Source organism: Phyllostomus discolor, chromosome X, assembly GCF_004126475.2.
Source record: "Phyllostomus discolor isolate MPI-MPIP mPhyDis1 chromosome X, mPhyDis1.pri.v3, whole genome shotgun sequence".
NCBI lineage: Eukaryota > Metazoa > Chordata > Mammalia > Chiroptera > Phyllostomidae > Phyllostomus > Phyllostomus discolor.
Window position 1 is genome coordinate 54,726,984 of NC_050198.1, and position 25,098 is coordinate 54,752,081.

At 40.2% G+C, this 25,098-nt stretch overlaps 1 protein-coding gene across 2 annotated transcripts in view; it reads right to left on the bottom strand.

Annotated features, from left to right (window-relative positions):
- The window catches only part of ATG4A (autophagy related 4A cysteine peptidase), a 65,036-nt gene that overhangs the window by 15,200 nt on the left and 24,738 nt on the right, over window positions 1-25,098 (bottom strand). Inside the window, exons 1-4 of one of the 2 annotated variants that reach the window (XM_036016741.1) lie at window positions 12,809-12,888; window positions 7,282-7,392; window positions 4,669-4,740; window positions 1,690-1,788 (exon numbers count right to left, since the gene is read on the bottom strand). In XM_036016741.1, coding sequence (XP_035872634.1) covers window positions 1,690-1,750 — 61 coding nt within the window. In that variant the 5' untranslated portion in view covers window positions 1,751-1,788; window positions 4,669-4,740; window positions 7,282-7,392; window positions 12,809-12,888. Of the gene's footprint in view, window positions 1-1,689; window positions 1,789-4,668; window positions 4,741-7,281; window positions 7,393-12,808; window positions 12,889-25,098 lie in introns of those variants that run through there. The other variant, XM_028523032.2, reaches the window with a different exon arrangement.

Genomic DNA, 25,098 nt, shown 5'->3' on the forward strand with positions numbered 1-25,098 from the left:
AAGAGTCTTCCATTCTCTTTGCTTCTAGTATTTCTGAAACCAAAGTTTTGAACTTCATATTCAGTACCAACTTCAGAGGGCAAACTATACCCAGTGGTTTTTCATCGGCTACTAAATTGTCCAAGTCTGGAGAAATCTTGATTAGCTGGCTGCCAAGTACCACTAAAAGGTTTCTGATGATGGTGATAAGTAAAGACTTCACCTTAATAATCAAATAGAAGACACTCCAAAATACTTCTTTACAAAATTACACCTTCGAATTTATCTTTGCTACAAGACCTATTCCTCAATTCTTCCTGTTACTTGCTTTTACATGAAAACAATTGAAACAGCGGAATGGGGTTCTTTCTTCCAGTTTGCTTTTCACAAAATTCACTTACAGAAGTGTCATCTTAAGGTGTTTTATAAACAAGAAAAAGTTAAATAGTAAGAACAAATCTGCTCTAAGAAATATGTGTGCCACAGAGAAATCTCTGGTCAAGGAGACAGAAGGTCTGCATTGTATTTCCAAATCTATGCTTTCTTGCTGTTGGACCCTAGGCAAGTCACCTTACTTCCTAAGTCTGTTTCTTCATCTGTTAAACAGAAAGCAGACACGGGATATCTTAAACCCTTAAAAACAGGCTTTAGGCCCTCAAACCTCCCCAGACCCTCCCCCAATTGTCAGTGATAATAGCAGCAGAGTGTGTGAGGCTGTGCAGTGGGAAAAAGGAATAATGTTTCCATGCCTCTGATCTCAATGAGTTCAAGAGCCCAATCTCATTCAAGGTGTCCTTTCACTCCCTCCTGCTCAAGTTGAACCAGACTTTCACCCAACTGCCTACACATGGATGTCCATGCATCACTGGCATCCAGTCAGAGTCAGCCTATGGATACCCATGGGGAAACACACAGGTTTTAAGAAAACAAGACTTAAGAGTTCCAAAAGTGATGAGTGAAACATTCTTTTTTTTTTAAAAAAAAGTATTCATTTATTTTTAGAGAGAGGGGAAGGGAGGGAGAAAGAGAAGGAGAGAAACATCAATGTGTGGTTGCCTCTCATGGGCTCCCGACCGGGGACATGGCCTGCAACCCAGGCATGTACCCTGACTGGGAATTGAACCGGCAACCCTTAGGCTTGTAGGCCGGCACTCAATCCATTGAGCCATACCAACCAGGGCTAGTGAGATAGTCTTAATGAAGTGCCCTTTTGAGGAAGCTAATTTAAGGATTCCTTAATTATCATCAAATGAACATCTTCAGTGAACCAAAAGCAAAACAGCACTAGCTCCCTCATTAGACACTTCCTTTATGTCATTTACATCCTTTGGCAGGCACATACTTTAAATTAGGTCAAGAAACAGACTTACCACCACACCTCCTGCTCCCTTTGTTATCTGACCTGTTTAAGGACTCAGTCAAACAGTAGCAAAGATGGAAATTAATGACACATCTGCCTCAATGTTCAATTGTGTCCCAGGAAAATAACTCTCTGGCTTGGTAAATTACAAGGAAATGTCACCTGTTTCCTTCTCATGGGAGACTTTGTCAACTTATCAACCATACCACTTGAGCTTACAGGGAACACTTTAGGAATTGTTATGGCTCTGTTAGTGAGTGTTCCTCAAGTTCACTACCAATGCGAAACCACCAGCAGTAAGCGCTACTGAAGAGATCTCTGAGGCAGTATAGAGAGAAAACTTAACTCACCCCTTCCCAAATGTCTGCAGATAAGAGCTTGAGCCAGCATCATCTGTCCACAGCGCAGCATACACCCCCAGCCAGCATCTGATGAAGGGCCTGTTCCCCCTGTTGGCAAAATGGAGGACAGTGAATATGAGCTCTTGAAATTGCCCTTTCACCAAACAATCAGCATACCTGTGGATCACACAAGACAGACCAACACACATACCCTGAAAACAGAGGCAAGAGATATAGCTAGATATCAAACAGGGTGTGTTATAGGGTGGAACTTGCAAAGTTAATGCTGAGTTAACCAAAATAGATTTTATGGCCAAAAACAAAACAAACAAATGAACAAAATCTGCCCCTTATGTTTTCTACTTGGAGACTTCTACGTATACATGCAATTTTGGTAGATGACTGCCATGTATGACTATGGACACTTAGTCCATCCCATATCACCATCTGGCTGATAAAACCTGCCTTTGCACAGCTCACCTCTCAGAGAAACTAGTCTTTTTAAATTGAATTTATTGGAGTGACATTGGTTTACAAAAGCATACAAGTTTCAAGTGTACAAATCAACAAAACATCATCTGCCCACTGTATCATGTGCCCATTGCCTCAAAGTGTCTTTTGTGCCTACTTTCTTTTCCTTTACCCACCTGTACCTACCCCTACTCCCCTTTCCTTATGAGTATCAACACACTGTTGTCTGTGTCTGTGTTATATATATATATATATATATATATATATATATATGTGTGTGTGTGTGTGTGTGTGTGTGTGTGTGTATTTTTTCTTAATTCTTTCACCTTCTTTCATCCAGCCCTCAATCCTCATCCCCACTGACAACTGTCAGTCTATTCCATGTAGCCATGTTTCTATTTTGTTTGTCAGTTTATTTTGTTCATTAGATTCAGGGAAAGCAGTCTTACCTTAGTTAATAAATAAATGCTACCAAAGACAATCATCAAAATGGTCAAAGAGATCTAGAAGGCTCTTGACTGTTCTAAATGTATATTATAGAGATATGAACAGCAAGAAGGACAATGTAAAACAGAGGAGAGTCTTAAATTAGGCATCAGAAGACCAGTCTCTAGTAATGCAAATTATGGAATGTAAATCTTATCTATAGACTTGGGATAATAGCATATATCCTGCCTATCGTCAGTGGGCATTCTAAGAATTAAATGAGAAAGTATCTGTGGAAGTGTTCTACAACCCAGTCAGGATAATGTAAATATTTGGTGATATCAGTAAGGTCACAATTAAGAGTGCTATTAATAAATTAGAAGTGTACTACATCTTTAAGTGGCATAAAACTAGTTAATAAATAAAATAAGAGAAAGAGTTCCGTTTTAAGAACACTTGTTATATCGAAAATCCCACATATGTGGCCAGGGTGAGCTCAATATCTTTTTTCATGGCACCAGTGAAATCAGATAACTTGGATGGCAGAGGAGATATTCTGCTTTCATTTCTTTTCTTTCCCAATATGGAAGTGGAAAAGTATGCCATAAGCATGATCACAAAGAATACTGTATTTTGCTGTGTTTAAAACACTTTTTTTGTCTAAATTTTGAGGGAAAAATAAGGATGTGCATTATACATAGGTAGTTCTAATTCTGTAGCTAAATAAATGTTTTTAATTCTTTTATTTATGCTTATGCATTAAAAGTATAACTCCTGAAAGCAATAATGATATCTGTATGCAAAATAATTCCCTGGAATACGATAACTGGTTTTGTTCCTAAATATAAATAAGTAAAACATTGAATTAAAAAATTAAAATGAAAGACATTTTTCCTGAAACTTTGGGCCAAAAACATGGGTGCACATTATACATGGGAGGGAGCACATTATACATGGCAAAATATGTTAACTTTAAAGGGGGCCATCAAACTTATAAGACCAATGGGCCACAGTGGCTGCCCCTTTCCTTTTGTTGTGGGGACTGAAGGAGATTTGCTATAGCAACAAGAAGAGGGTTGAGCCTATTTGTGAGCTGGAAGGGGAGTTCTTTATCTTTTGCTCATGTTGGGATTATTGGCCTGATTAGTGTGGAAAAGATGCTATGAAGCTCACATAAAGAAGAGAGCATTTATTGCTAAAACATTGTCAGAGTTGAACTGTAAATGTTTTCAAGACTTGCAAAAACCTCTCCACCCAGAGAAAGTTAACAGTTTAGAATCACTGGGTACCAAAAATTGTTCTTTTGTTTTATGGATCAGGTACTTCCTGTGGAGGGCAAAAAAAAAATTTGTCTGTATGGACTTCATTTTTGGTACTTAATCAGAAAGGTGGATCTGACGTTAATTACTAGGTCCAGTACTGCACCAGAATTGGTCAGACAGGTTTCCTGCTAGGAAAATAGCTTCCACCATTTGGGTTTGATAATCTTTTCATACAGGGACATGATACTAGGAATAGGTAGGTCACCCTACTTCCAAACATTTTACAAATTTTCTCTAGAGAGAGCCTGTTCACTTAGCTCATTAAACTGTCCTTTCTTCTAGACAGCAGCTGGTACTCTAACAGCCTAGTATTAGGTCCAAGTGGCCTAATTATCTCCCAGTGGCAAGGTGTTTTCATTTCATAGGAAAAAACAATCAAAATAATTATTTTCTTTCCTTCAGGTACAGTTGCCTCTAATAATCAAGAAGCTGCACAAAGCAGTAGATTATAATTTAATAAACACTGCTCAAATTAAAAGTGACTTTTTCCTCACTCTCAGAAGTAAAATAAATAATACTATCAAGAGCCTGAACACTTAGAGGTGGGCTCAAAACAATACTGGCATTATACATTCACACTACGGAGACATACATGATGAGGTACCTTGACAATGAATCTTTTGCATAAAGTGTAAGACTTAAATACTCCCCTAAATCAAATTCTTAACCATAATGAGCTGTTAATTTGGAGGTTTCTATGAAGTCACTGATAACTTCAAGCAAGCTATCTACAAGGAAGAAAGCACAGTACAACAAATGATATACCTACCAATTGGTGAAAATTTCCTTCTGTATGTAAACCATAGACGAGCACTTATATCAGACAACAGCTTAGATTTTTCTGTAATTAAATGTGAAATTCAAATTAAATTACTATATCTCTTATTTGCCTTTGATTTCTGAGCTAGCAACAAACTCATTTTCAAATAACCAGTTAATTCCATTGTTTTGGGGCTAGGGGAATTCACAGGAAACCCAATCTCATTTTAAACAAAGAACTTCAGCATTTCTTCCTACCTATGTTTTGACTAGAGCCACTGAGTAATACAATGATGCTGTGTGGTTCTTGTCTCTTTTTCAATGAGCTCCATGGCTCTGGTGGGTACTAACACTGGGTCATGGCCAGAAGACAAGGAATAGGATAAGCAAGGACACTGAATAACTCACTAACAAGGCAATTTAGCCCCTGCTTGAATGATGATAATTGATTGGATCTGTCATTAGTATTCATTGTCTGTTATCTAAAACTGGGTGTGGGTGTGTGGGAGGGGTGACACACAGGTGTACACATTTAACTAAAAAGGAAATGTCCCTGTTAAGCAAATTAAGCATGTAAGAAGTGTATCAGTACCACCTAGAGCAGGGTGTCAAGCTCATTTTCACTGGGGGCCACATCAGCCTTGCCATTGCCTTCAAAGGGCTGAAATAATTTTAGGACTGTATAAATGTGACTACATGTTAACTGTTAAGGAGTTGAAATTACATTAGGCCATTTGAAGGCAAATGCGAGGCTGATGTGGCCCCTGGTAAAAATGAGTTTGACAACCCTGACCTAGAGCAACTGGCATTTATAACCTAAATGGATGTATAACATCATAAAAAATTATATCTTTTTTGAAAGCTTGCTTTCTTGTATTTTATGACAAATTTAATTTGCTGGCCACAAATACGGCTTCCACATTCTCATCGGTATTTAGATGTGGTTCTATCTTTCTTAGTCTTCTCTCTTCCCCTTTTTAACAACATAGCCATGCTCGTATTCTGTGTAGAACTTAGAGCCATTGCATTTTAAAAGAAAAAAAAGGAAATTCAATTTTAGCCTATAGTTTCTATTTTCTGTTCTGCCTTTACTTTGAACTAATCATAAAATTGAACTGTCCAGATTTTCCAACCCTTTCATGCCCAGAATGTCCAGCACATTTTGGGAAGCAGATGTCTAAAGGTTAAGAGAAAGATTCTTAGGAGTCAAACTCCTCTTGGGTTTGAACACTGACTCTGCTACTTACCAGTTGTGTAGCCTTGTCACTAAGATTCACTTTCCTCATCAGTAAAATGGGGAGGATAATAGTACCTACTCCATAGGGCTGTGAGCATTCAACAAGTTGATACATGGAAAATGTTTAGATGCTACAGTATGCAGTAAGCCTGTGATAAATGTTACGTACTATTATATATACTTCCTCTCAAAATGTTCAGATCAGTCACTCTTTCCTCTGATATTCTCTATACCTCTCAGTTTGCCTATATGCTAGAACAGCTGGGGAAGTTATATGGATATCTTAAGAATTTCACTTTAAAAGGCATTTCCTAACTGAACATTCGAATATGGGCATGTTTGACAACCTAGAGATTTCTGTTGTCATGGAATACAGAACTAGAAGAGATGATCTCCAAGCCCCTCACCGTATGTGCTAGTGAAGGGAGTTAAACTCCAGAAAGAGCAAGTGATTTATCTAAGGCAGGAGAAAAGTCTGAACAGAAAGATTCTCCTAATTGCTAGCCTTGAGTATTCTGCACTGTTTAGGATTTGCCTATCAAAATGTTGAAGCCAGACTCAGGCGCTACAAAATACCCAACTTCCTCTCCTGCCTTTTGATCAGCTTCTTCCTGTTTTTCCTTCTATCCTATGGCCTTTCCTCAAACAGATACAAAATCAGAACTGACTCTCCAAGCTCAGGCTTTATCTGAGTGCAAGGTAGCAGTTTTAGGTTTAAAGGTCTTTCCCAATCTATAAGACTATAAAGGTAAGAAAGAAAAACTGAAGCCTCCTCTCCATCTATCTAGCTACAATAGCTGTAAGTTCTATATAAAATCAGGATAAATTAAGGCAGAACTACAGTCAACAAAATATCTAAAACTACAAGACTTCTCAGTGTCTGATATTGTTTCAGACAGCCATGGACTGTTTAGAAGTCTTCTGAGTGATAGCGTTTTTAATCTAGACAGAAAAGGGCAGGTGAGGAATTAAAAGTATGTAGCCCAATCAGCAAAGACTAGATACTAGTAAGTGATACCAGGAGTGGGTCCATACTTTTTTGGAACCTAAGGCTTATAGAATCCAGGGGTTCTTGTTTAAGGAAAATAATACAAATATGTGATTTTTCACATTGTACAAACACTTAATGACGGTGTGAACATGCAAAACTGGCCTCTTAGGGTCTTGGAAGGGGCCTGTGCAAGTGAAGGGCCTAAGGCTGAAACTCCTTTTGCTGCATGGTAAATCTGCCTAGGAGTAGAATTAACAGGTTTCAAGGTAATGTTCTGCCAACTCAAGGAGGAAAAACATATAGGACCTTAACCTCAAGCACCCACCTCATTTCGGGTCTCACAGACAAATGTTACCAAACCTTACCTGTTTTTGTTTTGTTTTTTTAAACCTTACCTGTTTTAAGGAGATGCTGTTTCCCCAAGATCCATACCAGCTCATCTGTGTCTGGAAATTCTTCTAGGTAGTCAGTGAAAATAGTAATCTGGTTTTCATACTTGGATAAAACTGAAAGAAAACCAACAAACAAAAAAACAGGAAAATTTAACAGAAGGGGTTTGCTTGTGTAGTTTACTGATTATTACCTTTGTACTAAGGGTGAAAGGTCATGGGCTTCAATCTAATGGAAGCAAATTATTTTTTATTTTTTAAAAAAGATTTTATTATTTATTTTTAGAGATAGGGGATGGGAAAGAGAAAGAGAGAGAAACATCAATGTATGGTTGCCTCTTGTGCACCCTCTGCAGGCGACCTGGCCTGCAACCCAGGCATGTGTCCTGACTGGGAATTGAATTGGTGACCTTTTGGTTTGCAGGCCTGTACTCAATCCACTGAGCTACACCAGCTAGGGCCAAAGCAAATTATTTTCTTTGAGGAACAAGGACATTCACAAGGCTGCAAAATCCTTCAGCAGGGTTACTTCCTCTTGACCACCTCTTTTGACCTGGTCCTATTTGGCACCATGTCTTAATACTTTTTTGGCCACAGTTATCTCAAAACCTTCTTTCTCATGGGGCCTTCTTTGTAAATAGCCACTTATCTAGCTTTTCTGAAGGTGAGTGTATCAAGATAATACAGTACTATCTGAATATCTAACTCCTGCTTATGTCACAGGGAATATTGTGAGGTTTCTAGTGGCTAGTGGCTTGGAAGGGTTAGCCTGAAAGATTATACAACCATGAAAATGTAGTATTTTAGCTGGAAGAGTAAATTTTTTTAAGTTTAATAATAGTTTTCAATTTTTATTATTTTTGACATTGTTATATTATTACCAAAAAACTCTGTTGTATTTACTTAATGGATTTATAGCATGTTTACAAGTCTGGACAGTTACTTAACAAATCTAATCATTAACAACAACAACAAAAAATCCCGATATTTCAAAGTATCATGATAATAAAGTTGTATTTTAAATGTTTTGATGGTACTTTTATTTGCCATTTTATTCACATATGACTTCTTCAAAGAAAGATCTTATGGATGATGATAAATACAGGGTGGGAAAAAGTAACTTTATCATTGTGAGTATGCAGAACACAGGGTTTACTCTCATATTATTATTTATTAATTATTGTATTATTTTCCATACAAACAACTGTAAACCTATCTTTGCCCCATCCTGCATAACTTCTTCTTGGGATTCACCAATGACTATGATAATCTCTCAAAATAAAGTAAGATATACCTATATCTATACCTATATCTATCTATCTATCTATCTATCTATCTATCTATATAATTAAACCTCATAAGATCACAAGCAAAACTCTTAGAACTTATAACCATGTAATGTAGGAGGAGTTAAAATTCACTTTTGTACCACTATGGGGAAAGCATCTGCTAAAGTAATCAAGACTGACTTATGAAGGGGTTTTATCTCAAAAGGTCTCTAAGTAATTTTATGAGGGGAATAATACTGTAGGCAGTAAATAAGCTTCCAAGGCAGCCCACAAAAAACTATTTAACCTACAACCAAAAATCAAATTGATAGTATATTTCATAGGTTATGGTGTTATTTCTGTAAGACCTATAATATACATCAAGTTCAATGCTAAGACACCCAACACATACCTTCTCTCAGCTCTCAGAGTCTCCCCATCCCCTGTGGGGAGCAAAACTCAGAGAGAGTAAGGGCCCTTCTGTGCAGCTACAAGTAGCTGCAGGGACTCTCCAAAAGTGATTGCTAAGAACCCCATGTGAATGGTTTCCTATAAAAATGGCATTGTGGGATGTGTTTAACTCACTTGAAAGGACAGATTGTTTTCTAAGGCAGGAGCATATTGTTTTCATAGAAACAAATGTTTCTAAATATAAATGGGTCACATCTGGTCATGGAAACAGGTTCATCTGCTCAAAACACTCAGTTGGGGTTGAAGTTTTACTTTACATAATTTATACAAGTTGCAGTTATAATTTGTTTGAAGTTATAACTTTAGAAACACAGCTACCCAGGTATACTGCCTTTCTTGAAACATTACAGAAGTCTAATGTTTCAGGGATTTAATTAGCCTTTCTCCTCAAGATGTTTTCATTATTAAGGTTATAGTTTTGGCAGTATTTCAAAGATAAAGAAGTTGGAAATGAGCCAGCCACTTTTTTCCCCAATGAAAACTCATCACTGCCAAATATTCCAGAGAGCCAGTGCTATCTTAGCCTTTCTATCACTGGCCTCAGTCCTTGGTCCATGTCCAGGAAATACCAGGCTAAAAATGATTGCCCAGGTCAGGCATCCCCAGGAGGTGGTGGACTCAGGTGGTGTAATATCACACTGTGTACCATCCACCCTACTCTCTACCCCTCACAGGCTGGAAGATTCAGGTTAAAATGAATATCCAGTATATCCTAAAAAGGAAAAAAGTCAGAAAATATGTAGCTTGAGAGGAATGTGGGAAAGAGGTAGCCTCTCTGGCATTTCTCTGATTGGGGTGAGGAAGGGTGGCATTGGATGAATGTATAGAATTGATGTGATATAGGCCTTGGGTCTCTCTTTAGTACTTGTTTAAAAAAAATAAACATATCTATCGCCATCCCTGTCTCAATGTCATGGCCTAGCTACCCTGTTAAATTAGCACCAGTGCTTAAAGCCTGTGATAACTGTGCTGCTTCCCTTGGGGTGACTCTGACCAAAATGGTAGCCAAAGAATTTTCCTCTTCCTCTTCAGCTCATCTCAGGCCAGCAAGAAAGTCACTATTGTCATTATTCTATTTAATCCTTCTCTTCCTTAGACAATATATTCCCAGAATGCATTGTGTCAGACCAGGGCCAACATGGTGAAACAAATGAAAGCCAGAACAGATGAGACTAACAGAAGCAAAGAGTAGTAACATAACAGAGAGTATGTATAAGGAGATCTAGGGAGGAAACAGAAATAGGTCTTCCACAAGGAGATCTCAGGGAGATGAAGAAGCAAACTGGGACATGGTTGAGATTTGGAAGAGAAACTGAATTTCCAACAGAATCACTTCTGACTACAGTAGGACCCCCTTATTGTGGTTTTGCTTTCTGCTGGGTCAGTTATCTGTGGTCAACAGTGGTTAGAAATACTAAATGAAAAATTTCAGAAATAAGCATTCATGAGATTTAAATTGATACCATTCTGTGTAGCATGACAAACTCTAGCTCCATCCTGTTCCATCTGATAACACAGGGTGAGATCGCTGAGGAGAGGGAAGGGATCCTGAGGTGGGGTGTGACAGCCTGTGTTCCCGAGGGTAAGGGAGAGGTCAGGAAATGCCAGAGGTAGCAGGACTGAAACCTCAGAGTGTTGTGTGATAGATTAGCATATCCTCAGGTCAACGATAAACAGGCTAGTGCACCAGTGTTGCACTGAACCCGCAACTGAGCAGCACAGTGTGTGATACAGCAGGAAGAGGCCCCTGCATGGAGCATGCACCAGACTAGTGAAGTGTTTGGAAAGAGGGAAAAAGCCCTCTTACTTACTTCCAGAGTGCATGGAATTTTCAGACAAGAGATTTAAATAGAGGGCAGACAGAGTCCCTGTCAAAGGGAGCAGAGCGCTCGCATACTGGCAGGCACTAGAAGCTGTATGGCCAGATGACAGGCCTGGGGCCCCTCCCAGGTGCAGAAAGTGGTGGTGGTGTAGGTGACTACTGTGGCACAGTCCTACTCAGTCAGGTGCATGGATGCTCCAGCAAGCCAATGGCCTGAGGGATGGGGCACAGGGGGTGGGCCATCACAAAGCAAGCAGAAGGGCAGACAGCACACAACAAGTAGGGCACTCGTGCACACAGATTCCAGAAAGATGCAGACTCCAGGAAGATGCCTGAAGCCAGCCTGCAACTGGGAACTATCTAAGCCACCTGGATAGTCACGCTGTAGCCACCTGTGTTTCCTTTTAGGATGGTATTTATTATTTATTTTTTTTGAAGATTTTATTTAGTTTAGACAAGGGAAGAGAAGAGGAAAGAGAGGGAAAAAACATCAATGTGTGGTTGCCTCTTGCACTCCCCCTACTGGGAACCTGGCCTGCAACCCAGACATGTGCCATAGACTGGGAATCAAACCAGTGAGCCTTTGGTTCGCAGGCTGGCACTCAATCCACTGAACCACACCAGCCAGGGCTCAAACAGTGGTATTTTTAAATGGGAGAAGGAATTCCAGGTGCAGCCTTGAATTAATCCGGCAAAAGGTGGTGGGGGTTTTTCTTTGGGTGTTTTAGAGGGAATGGTTCTGAGATGGAAGCCTGCCATTCTTCCAAAATTGTGTGGTTTTTGAATAAATGACCTCTTTCCTTTTTCACCAGACCTCTGCCTTTGGAGTTTGCCTATGGGTGGTGGGCAGTAGGACCCCATGATGTTCAGTAACAGTAATAGTAATGGTAACTCTGGTGGGATCCTAGCTGCCTGTGGCAGGCTGACACCCCAGGAGCTGGACTAGGGAGTTTCCCAATCTCTGGGAAATTGTCTGCACACCCACACGAGGCGTTGGCTGCTTATGTACGCCTGGTAAGTGGAAAGGAAACGGGTCTGGGTAGGGCGTAGACTCTCAGAAGGGATGAGGACCACCTGAGTTTTGGGTCTGTGAACCAAGGCCCTGGTGAGGACTGGCCAAGTTTTGGGAGGCCGTTGTTTGGAGGCTGCTGTTTGTGAGATTGGTTAGTAGAAAACTTGCTTGTGAGCACTCATTTGGAATAATTGAGCTGTGGGTCCAAGTTCTGCTTATATGTTCCCAGTTTGCCTACATTCTTTTGGTCATAGCTTTTAGCCTGTACATCTAGGACAATAAGGGCTTTTCTGTGTTGGCTCCTGAAGGAAGCTCACTGGGTAGAATTTTAGCAGACTGGAGCATATACAGCCATTATCCAATGTCTAAGGAGGAATGGGTTCTTTATTGTAATACTGTGTGGCCTATGTATATTTTAGACTGCAGGAGAAAATGGCCCCTAAATGGTTCCTTAAATTACTGTACCATCATTCAATTAGAAATATATTGCCAACAGTTAGACAAATGGGATGAAATCTGTTATGTCAAGGCATTTATGTTGTTACATAACAGGGTTTCACCAGGGACAGAGAATTGTTTGATGCTACAGAGGTGGGAAGTTGCCTCAAAACACCTCCTGATAGTAGAATGCAAGAGGAAAAGGAAAATGAGGAAATAAGTCTCATCAATGCCCTGAACCCAGGGGACACAGGATTAGTAGCAGGAAGACCTCCCTTGTCTCTACTCCCACTGCCAGATACCCCTGAAATAGGGTCCACACAACCAATGGCCCCACCCTGTGTGATGAGGGAAGGATATCCCTCCTCAAAGACCCATCAGGGCACCCAATTTGGCCAGGCAGCATTTCTATCTGGAGCAGACAGTTCCCTTTGAGGCAACATCCTATAGATGGAGTAACTCAGGAAGGCCAGCCCACTGGCTACTATTGGGCCCATACCCCATTCTCTATTTCAGGCCTACTGAATTGGAAGAATTCCAACCTCTATATAGGGAGGATCCTCAGAGAATGGAAGATTTTATCACCTCCATGTTTGCCACTCATCATCCAAACTGGATGGATATACAGGCTCTCCTTAATATCCTGTTGATGGCAGATAAAAGGTGGCCGGTTATAAATAAGGTTAATGAGGCTCAGCACCTCCACCAAGAGAATCCCAATAGGATGCCCAGCTTTGCTGCGGCAATTCACTTGACGGAATCCAACTGGGCCACAAACAGTGGGTACCGAGCCCTCCTAGAACATTACGAAAGGATTTGGAGTGTGAGTCAAAAATTAAATAATATGCATAACATTTAGGGCAAAACACTAACCATTTTACACAACTTTGCTCATTGCAGGTCCATGTATACATCTGATGAGCCTGCCAGGAGACCGAGTCTTACTAAAGACCTGAAAGACATGTATAAAATGAGCACCACTTGAGGAGGACTCAGACCTTGCTACTATGGTTGATGCTGAAAGGGGAAGCTGGACCTGCACTCCTGAAGGAGAAGTGAAATTCCTCTTTTGGAAAGGCACAGCAGCTTCCATAGCTGAGTTCTTTCTTTTTGCATTTCCCAGGTGGTGGCTTTCTCAGCAAATTTATTCTGCTTAGGGTGAAGGGGTGGTTCTACCCAAAGCCCCATTCCACAACTAGGATTTCACAAGGAATAGGACAAAAAGCCTATGTTTCAAGAAGTTATGTAATGTGTTTCCAAATCCAGGTACTTTTGGCTGTCTGATAGAGTTAGAGTATGGTCCTTTCCATCATTAAAAAGATAAGCATTGAAAGTGAGTTAAATTAAAATGGTTATTTCTGAATGAGTAAGGTTTGTGAAAGTTGCAGAAGGGTTGTGAAGGATGTGGAAGGTTGTGAAAGTTTTAACTTAAAAAGAAAGAAACCTCAGTTCTTGGGTAGTTATTCTACACTTTCATTCTTTTTAAAAAGATTTTATTTATTTTTAGAGGGGAAGGAAGGGAGAGAGAGAAAAACATCAATGTGTGGTTGCCTCTCGAGTGCCCCCTACTGGGGACGTGGGCTGCAACCCAGGCATGTGCCCTGACTGTGAATTGGACCAGTGACCCCTTGCTTCACAGGCCAGCACTCAATTCCTGAGCTACACCAGCCAGGGCCTATGCTTTCACTCTTATTGTGGGGACTTGGTTTGAACTTTGCTGTTTTGTGTACACCAGGAATCCTCTGTCTCTGCTACTTGGGGCTTTGTGCCATGGTGCTGGTTGGTGTTCTGGCTGGGGTGAGAGAATGTCTCTTATGTTCAGGCTTTTTAGACCTAGTAGAGGTCATTTGGGATACTGGTTGGCATACATTTGCATGAGAAAAGATTCTAAGGCTAGTTTTAATCCCTCCTCACCCCCACCTGCTTTTTAGAAAATCCATCTTTGCTTTAGATTTTGCTTGTTTCTGTTCTGAAAGGAAATCAAGGTTTCTAAGAGTTTGTTAAAATTTCACATTAAGTTGGAAAGAAATTGTATGGTATTACTAATAGAAGGCATAAGGCATGGAGATACAATTTCTCTTTTGTATTCCTGGAGGGGCTTTTCTTGTGATTGCAAGATGCCAATTTTTGAGGCAAGGGGTGGGTACAGGGCAAGTGAAAACATCACAAAACTCACGATTCTTACTGAAATGCACCTGTTTTTCTTGAATACATACTCCCCAGATTGTTGTAAGACTTTGGTTAATTTCCAGAGTTCTGAAAAAGTTCCTTCTGAAAATTTTTGCCAGTTTTTCCATTGCTATTATGGGTAGAATTTTCTGAGGTCCTCACTCTGCCATTTTTGCTAATGTCTTACTTTAATAATATGTATTCCAGCGATTGACTATATTTCAGAGGTTATTAAACCATTAAAATTCAAGTAAGTGAAAAAAATCACTTTGAAATTCTAATTTTCTCATATGGCTTAACAAAGACACTTGTATATCAAGGCTCCTTAGATTCCGTAGGGCTTGTGACCACAAACAATACTGTGAAGAAAAAAGGCACATACTAAACCTGACAAGCTCAAGGGAAGCCTGTGTGGCAGCCTTACACACTTGGGGACCTAAAGTAACCACATAGGATAGTCTGAAATTTAAAAAACTTTCTTACTAAAGGCAGGTCACCAGGCAGTAATTGTCCCAGGCTAGAATCTTCCCAGACAAAGGTCAATCTTTACTTTAATTGAGCTTGTCTATCATATTTTTGCATCTAAGATAACATATCTTTGGAATGGCAAGGTAACTTCACATTTTCCAGAACCCTCTGGGTACAACAGCCATACCAAAGCAGAGACCACAAATCCCCTCACTGTTATTATTATCATGTTAACTGTTGACTATCCTCTAACCACCTGCATTCCTAAAAGAAGAAAGCCCCCTGAGGCCGCTGATTTTTAAAAATCATTGTGCAAATTTTTTTCAAATTATTTTATTGTTGTTCAATTACAGTTGTCTGCATTTTCCCCCCATCTCTCCCCCTACCCCAGCCAAATCCACCTCCCTCCCTTGCTTCTACCCTCCCTATTGGTTTTGTCCATGTGTCCTTTATAGTAGTTCCTGAAAACCCTTACCCCCATTGTCCCTTCCCACCTCCCCTCTGGCTATTGTTAGACTGTTCTTAATTTCAATGTCTCTGGGTATATTGTGTTTGCTTTTTTCTTTTGTTGATTATGTTCCAGTTAAAGGTGAGATCATATGGTATTTGTCCCTTACCACCTGGCTTATTCCACTTAGAATAATGCTTTCTAGTTGCATCCATGCTGTCGCAAAGGGTAGGAGATTCTTCTTTCTTTCTGTTGCATAGTATTCCATTGTATAAACATACCTTAGTTTTTTCATCCATTCATTTACTGTTGGGCATTTAGGTTGCTTCCAGCACCTGGCTATTGTAAATTATGCTGCTATGAACATTGGGGTGCATAGTTTCTTTTGGATTGGTGTTTCAGGGTTCTTAGGATATAATCTCAGCAGTGGAATTGCTGGGTCAAAAGGCAGTTCCATTTTTAGTTTTCTGAAGAAATTCCATACTGTTTTCCACAGTAGTTGAATTGTGCAAATTCTTATGTTAAATTAAACTATTTAAGTTTTGCTGTGATACTGTTTTTTCTTCATTATGCGATGGTTCAGGAATGATGTTAAATGAAGAGGTAAGTATTACAGGTGAGCATTTTAAGTCACAGATGTAAAAAGTTATAATATTTACAATTTTGATGAGTTTAAGTTTATTTTTTATGAGTTTAAGTTTATTTTTATAGGGAATATTTTTCATCCTGGAAATAGTTTTTGGAATGGCAATTTGTTTCCATTATTAAAAGTTGATGTTACTTGAAAAAAAAAGTATGTCTATCATTTTAGGGTTTTTTAAAATATTTTATTTATTTATCTTTAGAGGGGGAGGGAAGGAGAGTGGGAGAGAGAGATCAATGTATCGTTGTCCCTCGTGCATCCCCTGCTGGGCACTGGCCTGCAACCCAGGCATGTGCCCTGACTGGGAATCGAACCACAATCCTCTGGTTTGCAGGCCCGCACACTCAATCCACTGAGCTACACCAGCCAGGGCTCATTTTCCTTTTTATCCAATCCTAGAGGTTTCCCCACATTGCTTTCTCCTGCCTCTCTAATCTATCACCAGTAGATTTCATATAATCCCTTTATGCCTACCCCTCTGATTGTAATGCATAAAATAAGGTATAAAACTGCCATTTTCTCAACACATTGAGGTTTTGCTTACCAGCAATTGTCATCAGTTTGGCTCACATGAACTCATAAAAATTCTTACAGGCTTTTTGATAGGGGACTCAAAAATTGGAAAATTTTAGTTTAAGGTAAATAATTAATAAGCCTAGTAGGTAATACATATGTTAAAGCTATTGTTTCAGGAACTGCAGATAAGGCCTACCACTCCCAGGAAAGACAGCCCACCTTCTCCTGGGCCACAGCTAAAGACCACAGCCTGGAGAACAAGTGGAGGCCATTGTGTTCCTGGGAGAGAAAGATGACCGCCCTGCCTGGGGGAATGGCTAACCACCTAGGGCGAGAATGCTGCAGTTTTCTTTTACCTAATTTCCCCTGAATTTCAAAACCTCTCACCACACCTTGTGTATTCCCTGTTATAAAAAGGCTGGCTTGAAAGAAAATGTAAGCCAGACCATTAAGGTATGAACCTGCCCTGTTCTCAGATCACTGGCCATCTGAATAAAGTCCCCATAAAGATTCAATCCCTGTCTCTGCTTATTGGGTTTGATATGTGACAGGCAGCATCAATGCCCGTCTTTTCCAGTTTCAGTTTGGATGTCTCTTAAATTGACAACATATACTCTCTCAAGTGAAATGAAAAGGTCACAGAATCTCGGGGCCACAAGGAGTCTGAGATACCATAGTGTAGCTTCCTTGTAGGTCACCTGATCCTAAAACCATGGCAGGATACTGCTGGTTCCCAAACAGCCTTCTCAGCAATACATGCATATTCACCACACTGTCAGGTCACAGCTTTAAAAGCTTAAGAACATACCCTTGGAAGACAGGTATAGTAAGGATTGAATATTCATTAATATATTCATTCCATAAGCTTTTACAGAGTATCTACTGTGTGCTAAGCACAGAGGATAAAACATCACTTAAAGAGAGCTTCCATCCTCCAAAAACTTTCGGATCTAGTGGAGAGGACAGGCCTGGAGACAACTAATAACAGTAAATACAAGCAGAATAGGGTTAAGAGGCTTGCTCAGTTGTGAAAATAACAATCTTTGCTGAGCAGTCTTGCAGAACAAGCACTTCCCTGAAAGGCTGACCACAAGATGATAACACCCTGTTCCTACTGAAATCAGATAAGGATGCCTAAAAGAAACACTGACTCTGTTTAATCCTAATACTAAATTCCCCTCCCCAGGCAGAGTTTACCTACTATTTTCTGCACATATGATATAAAATAAAGCATAATCCCTTATTGCACCTATGCTAGAATGACCTCATCTCTGCATATAATGACCTCTTTTTTGATGAATATGCATAACTAGTCCCAATAAAAGTAATTCCCCTTGTGTATTTGGAGACACTGCTTTGGGAATTATCCCCAGCGTTCCCCTTACTTGCTACAAATAATAAACTTTCCTTGATCATATTCTGTCTTGGTCGAGATTCATTAGGTTACAGTCACCAAGAGATGAAGCCCTTACATTCAGTAACATAAGTACTATTTTTAAAAAAGTGATATAGAAGGCAACAAATGATTAATTCCAACTGGGGGTGAATGAGCTTTCCACAACCTAGAAAAGGTGATATCAGAGCTGAGCCTTAATGGAAATAAGACATAAGTCTGAAGGGAAAGGGGAGGAAATTCCTAGTTGAGGGAACACCAAAAAGATTTGGCAAGCAATTGAGTGTGGGGTGGGACCAGGGAGAATGAAAGAGTCAAAATGACTTGGTTTTCAAGTGTGGGCAATGAGATGGTAGCAGAAAAACACATTGGGGGTAAGGAAATAAACTTTGTCTACCCAGAACAAAGTTTATTGGCTTGGACTGTCAAAGGAAGGAGGGATTAAAAAATAAGCGAAGGGAATGTCAACCAGCACAGGGATTGTGAAGCAGGACGTGGTAAACGGTAGGTTGATTAGAGAGCCTAGGAAGGCAAGAGGAATCCAGAAGAACAAAATTCAGCCTAAAATGCAGCTTCATCCCCTTCTTCCTGGGTCCACTTAGTGCCCTGGTCTTTCCAGCCTCTGCTCCCCTGAGCATGGGCCCTGTCCCATCTTTATTTCTCTTCCTCCCAGTGCCCTGCTTTTCTGAAAACCAAGAACTTAGAAAATTGAGAACTGGACAACAATTCTTAGCATTTCAAGGGGAATTTTCATGTTCAAAACTGCATGTTTTCTTGAATTTACTCAGCAAGTGACACTCTAACTATGCTGGGTTGTCATATAATGCAAAACACAGGAATGATTCCTCTATAGACCAGTATATATGCTGACATCCCAAGAGAACACTGTCATTTTCAGCCTTAGAGCCAAGAATCTTAACCAAAGGGTTAGCATTCAGCTAGACTTTATGAGATTCTGTTTAGCTGTCTAGGGTTTACTGGTGGTGGTAGAGCATAGGAGACTGCATGCACTTGACAAACTGTGGGGCAACTCAGCAACCAGATAACCAATCCTTTTGGCAAAAGACAATTGTTAAGTAATAAGGCCCTTTGATTTTCAGCTTGAAAAATAAATTGGGTCATAGATAACTTGACACCACAAAATACATTTCTTAGATATTTCAGTCAGTTCATGCTACAGACCATGGTGGTAAGAATCAAATGTAATGCAAAATTGGACTCTTTGGTCTTCCTTTAAAGTGATGCTTCTCAAAAGCTCCTTGCCTTTTTAAGTATGCTTTTGTTGTTTTTTCCACTTAAGGACAAGTTTGCCTCCTGTTTTCTGACTGAAATACATTTGGACATATCCATGAGGAAAAAGAGATTCCGTGCACAAACTGGTCAGGAATGCACCTAACACAGAGACTACTGTACCTCTAAATTGCTGCCTATTTTTTCTCTCAGTTAGATAACTCTGCTCTTTTTGGAGGGATGCATTTTTCAGAAGAATAAAAAGACACCACTTTTGTCAATGTTTTCTTTGTTGATAAGGCATAAAAAGAGGGTATCATATTGAATGGACAGAATGATGGAGAAAACATATTTGCTTGGCTTTATAATTCAAGACTTGAGGCAAGTATTCCAAGAACTCAGGTGAGAATCACCTTGATTTTTCATCAACAGGTTTTGTTGTTCTTAAGAATCAACCCAGTAATGGAAAGAATGGTTTTATTCCCCAGGAGGCAGTTTTACATTAGTGCCCCTGACAGGTGGTAGGTACAAAGTAAGTCTCTGTGGTATTGTAGCTTTGATTTTGGACATTATCTAAACATACAAGTACCAATACTCAAATACAGAGCACATGGTTCATGTAGGAAGCAAGACACCATGATATCTAGTCGAAATAAATTATTTAGTCGAAATAAAGAATGTAATATTTAGTCAAAATAAAGAATGTGGCACACGATTTTTCTCCAACATCAGAAAAGTTGGGGGACATGTTTAACAGAAGGAAGAATCATTCTTCACCCCTCCTGAAAATATCTCTAGCTTAGGAACTCTAATAGTTGGCCCTACCCTACCACTAACTAGCTATGTGACCTTGCAGACTCTATTGCACTTCTTTGGGCCTCATATCATCCACCTATAAAATGTGCAGTGTGTTTTTCAAACAGCACATCATAATTCATCAGAGATCTATGAAATCTATAGTGGGTTGTAAACAGCCTGAAATTTAACAGAACATAAAATATTAAAATATATTACACAAGTTAAGGTGACTATTTTTTCAAGAAACTTGTTTGTGTATATATAAACTGGATTGCAATATAAAATGTATTTCTCATTGTACTATTGGATCAAAAAAGTTGGAAAGCCACTGATCTAGACTGACGTTGTCCAATATAATAGCTATTAGCCACGGGCAACTGTTTACATTTAATTAAAATTAAATACAACTAAAATTCAGTTACTCAGTTGCACTAGCTATATTTGAATCATTCAATAGTCATGTGTGGCTAATGGCTACCATATTGGACAGCACAACCAAAGAACAGTTCCATAATCACAGGAATTCCTATTGGACAGTCTTATCTTAATGGCCTTTCTATGGTTCTATAGGAAGTGGAAATAGGGTAAGTTGTTAGGAGGGGTACTCCAAGCTCAAGGAAGGGAAAATGGGTTCACTTGTCTCTCTTAAGAGAGTGTGTACGTGAATTTCTAAATAAACGAGTCAACTATGTTCTGTGAGGAATACAGAGGAAACGTCCTCATAAACATTCACTAAATGTTAAATAAACAAACTAAAGTGGGATCTAAGATGGTGTCGGAGTAGGAAGGAGCAGATTTGGCTTTCCTCTGCTCAGGGGAGAGAGTCCTGACCGATCTTTGGAGTGGAAAGGCAAGCAACCAACATATTTCAGCATTTTTGAGAACGGAGGACCAAGGATTGTGGCAGAACCGAAAGAACAAAGAACAGATCGCTGCATCAAGGTAGGCTCCCGGGACAGGCGTGTGGTCCCGGGGCTGCAGCCCCAGGCCCGGGGGCCGTGGCTGGGTTTGCCGTAGGGTTAGTGGGAGAGAGCCAGGTCGGCTGCTCCCTCCCAGAGCCGAGCAAAGTCTGGGCAGCTCTGAGAGGAGTCCAGGTGCTGGCGGGCACACCGGGTGGCGAGCAGCTTTGGAGGCGGTGAACGCCAGAGCCGAGTCGCGCTGCGGACCCGGACTCCCAGGGTCACCGTTCTGGCTGGAGCTTTGGCGGTGAGAGAAACCGGGCCACTGGAGAGCAGCGGGCTCGATCAGGAGGAATTTCCCAAGAGGAAGGAGTGAATGGACACAGACACTGTTTGGGGAATTCTCCTGAAGTGATCAGTGGCTCTGGCCTGTTTGCTCCCCAGCTGTGAGCGCGCAGGCAGCAGACGGGCCGCACCCGCTCACCGGAGCGCAGGGAGCACCGGTCACGCCGGGCGGCGGCGGGCGGGCCGAGGAGCCAGTAAGAACCCCACGGGCCTAGGAAGAAAAGCCAAACAAGTCATCCTTCAGACTGCCTCAGCCAGCAAGAGCAGAAAAACCGGTTTGCCCACTTTGAAATCAAGAGACTTTTTAATTTGATTCTATTTTTTTAACAATTTTTAATTTTTTAAGTTTTATTGTTTTTATTCTCTTTTGATTTCTTTTTCCTCTCTTACCTGATTTCTTGTTTTATTCCTTCCTCCTTCCTGTCCTCCAATTTTATCTCTTCTTCCTGCCTTCGTCTGCCTTTTCTATTTTTTTTTTCTTTTTTAAATTTTTTCCTAAATACCTACAAGTGGGACAAAATCCTGGATCGGTGAAAAGACCAAAGTTGAACCCAAAGAAGGGGCATCAAAACAGCTGGGACAGTGAGATAAATGTCACTCTGCTATTACAGAGAACCTGCAAGTTATTGCATATTTGTATTATTATTATTTTTCCAGTGTTCCTACATTTTTTTAACAGTATTTTTATATCCCTCTTATTTTTGTATAGCCTGCTTTGCTAGGCTGGTTTTATTGTATGACCTGACAGCTTTCCCCTGATATCTCTTTCTATACTGTATTACTAATCTACTGTCCATTAACTCACCTGTGTCCTATCAGCATACTACTCAATGTTCGGTACTCCATATCCTTATTACCTAGATTTCATAGACTCTGCCATATGAATGTTGCCATAATATTATTGTAAATAACTGCTGTTCCATGCAAGTGTAATTACTTCACAACACCCCCCGCCCCAGATCGTAGCCCATTTCAAAGTTTCCTGAACTCTATTACTGTAGTGGTTAACTCTATTCTCTCACACACTACACCTATTTACTACCCTTTACTCTCACCTTACCCCAGAATCTGACTGCCCACAACCTCTCTGCTTTATAGATCCAACTCACAATCCTTCCTCCCCCAACAAGAGTCTTATCTTCTTTCCATCCTTTCTAAAAATCAGCTAGCTGGGTGGAAGACCACGGTTAACACTATACATAGTGAAAGGATCTCCTATATCTTCCCTACTTGCTACTACTGTAAATAGCATAGAATTCTCGGTTGCTGTCTTAAACCATTTTGCCCTCCCCTCCATCTGATGACAAAAAAGAATAGGTGGAGGAGGTGAACACCAGGATACCCACTGGAAGAGGAAACCCAACAACTAAGGAACCACTAACAGATAACAGCAGAAGAAGGTGAAGGAGGGAGTAGTAACCACACAAACCTCAATCCAGGGCTTATCTGGAAATACAACTAAACAGTAGAGACAGTACCCAATACAAACAACTGAACAAGATTCCTTTAAACCTTGTACACACAGAAGAACCAGCCTCAACACAACCTGCCCTCACCAGCACAACAAAATATAGAAGGTGGTGGACAGAGTGACCCACATTTAACCAGCTGGCGGGAAGGAAACACCAAAGAAAGACTCAACAACAATCAGAAGCCAAAGGCAAACACAAAGCCAACTTAAACAACAGCCCAAGACCAGCGAGCTTGGGGGGTCAAGGAAATAGTACCACTGAAACTCACTGCTACTCTACTAAAGAAGTTCACCTCATAAACCGAGGGAGCCAGAACAGATCAATATAAGAAGCTGAGGTGAACAAGAAGAGTCTCACAAACAATGGGAAGACAAAGAAATACTCTCCAAATGAAAGGAAAGGAGGAAGCCTCAAAAAGAATGCTAAATGAAACAGAGGCAATTCAACTATCAGATATTGAATTCAAAGCAGTGATTGTCAGGAAGCTCAATGAGCTCACAATGAGCTACGAGAAACTACAGGGAAGCTACAATGAACTCAATGAAAACTACATCAGCATAAAAAAGGAAATAGAAACTCTCAACAAGGGCCAAGAGGAAATGAAGAATACAATCTCTGAAATGAAGAACACAGTAGAAGGAATGAAAAGGAGGATCGATGAAGCAGAAGATCGGATCAGCGAGCTAGAGGACAAAATAGAAGAAAACACCCAGAAAGAGCAAGAAAGGGAAAAGAGGCTCAGAAAGAATGAAGAGGGATTAAGAGAAATGCAAGACAATATGAAACGTAATAATATCCGTATAATAGGGATACCAGAAGGAGAAGAAGAAGAACAAGGGATAGAAAACCTAGTTGAACAAGTGATGATGGAAAACTTCCCTAATTTGATGAGACAAAAAGTCACACAAATACAGGAAACACAGAGAGTCCCAATCAAGAGGAACCCAAGGAGGCCCACCTCAAGACACATCATAATGAAAATGGCAAAATTTCAAGACAAAGAGAGAATCTTAAAGGCAGCAAGGGAGAAGAAGGAAGTAACATACAAGGGGGCCCCAATAAGGCTAACAGCTGACTTCTCAATGGAAACACTCCAAGCCAGAAGAGAATGGCAAGAAATAATCCAAGTAATGAGAACCAGAGGCCTGCAACCATGACTACTTTACCCAGCAAGGCTCTCAATTAAGATAGAAGGCCAAATAAGAAGCTTCTCAGACAAAAGAAGTCTAAAAGAATACACCTCCACTAAACCAGCTCTGCAAGAGATGCTGAAGGGATTGCTTTAAGGAAAGAAAGGAAAAGAGAGAGTGAGAGAGGATCACACGTACATAAAAGGCAATGAATAAGTACCTATCAATAATAACCTTAAACGTAAATGGACTAAACGCTCCAATCAAAAGACATAGAATAGCTGATTGGATAAGAAAACATGACCCACACATATGCTGTCTACAAGAGACCCACCTCAGGATAAAAGATCTGCACAGGTTGAAAGTGAAGGGCTGGAAACAAACTTTCCAAGCAAATGGACAGGAGAAAAAAGCCGGGGTAGCAATACTCATATCTGACAAAATAGACTTCCAAAGAAGATCCATAAAGAGAGACCCAAAGGTCATTTCATAATACTCAAGGGAAGAATTCACCAAGAAGACATAAACATAGTAAATATATATGCACCCAACATAGGAGCACCTAAATACATGAAGAAAATCTTAGAGGACTTCAAGAAAGATATGGACAGCAACACAATTATGGTGGGGGATTTTTATACCCCTCTGTCAAAAATGGACAGATCTTCCAAACAAAACATCAACAAAGATATTGTGGCATTGAACAATACCCTAGACGAGCTGGGCTTTACTGATATTTACAGAACCCTCCATCCCAAAGAAGCTAAATACACATTTTTTTCAAATGTACATGGAACATTTTCAAAGATTGACCACATGATAGGACACAAAACAAGCCTCAACAATTTCAAAAAAATTGAAATCATACCAAGCAATTTCTCGGATCACAAGGGACTGAAACTGGAAACCAACCGCAAGGAAAAAAACCCAAAACACTCAAATTCATGGAGATTAAACAGCATGCTATTAAACAATGAATGGGTCAAGAATGATATTAGGGAAGAAATCAAACAGTTTTTGGAAACAAATGAAAACGAACTCACAACAACCGAAAACTTATGGGACACAGCCAAGGCAGTCCTGAGAGGGAAGATCATAGCGATACAGGCCCACCTAAAAAAGTTAGAAACATTTCAAACAAACAACCTAACCCTACGTCTACAAGAACTCGAGGAACAACAACAAAGACAGCCCAGAGCAAGCAGAAGGAAGGAAATAACCAAGATCAGAGCAGAATTAAATGACATAGAGACTAAAAGCACAATTCTAAAGATCAATGAATCCAAGAGTTGGTTCTTTGA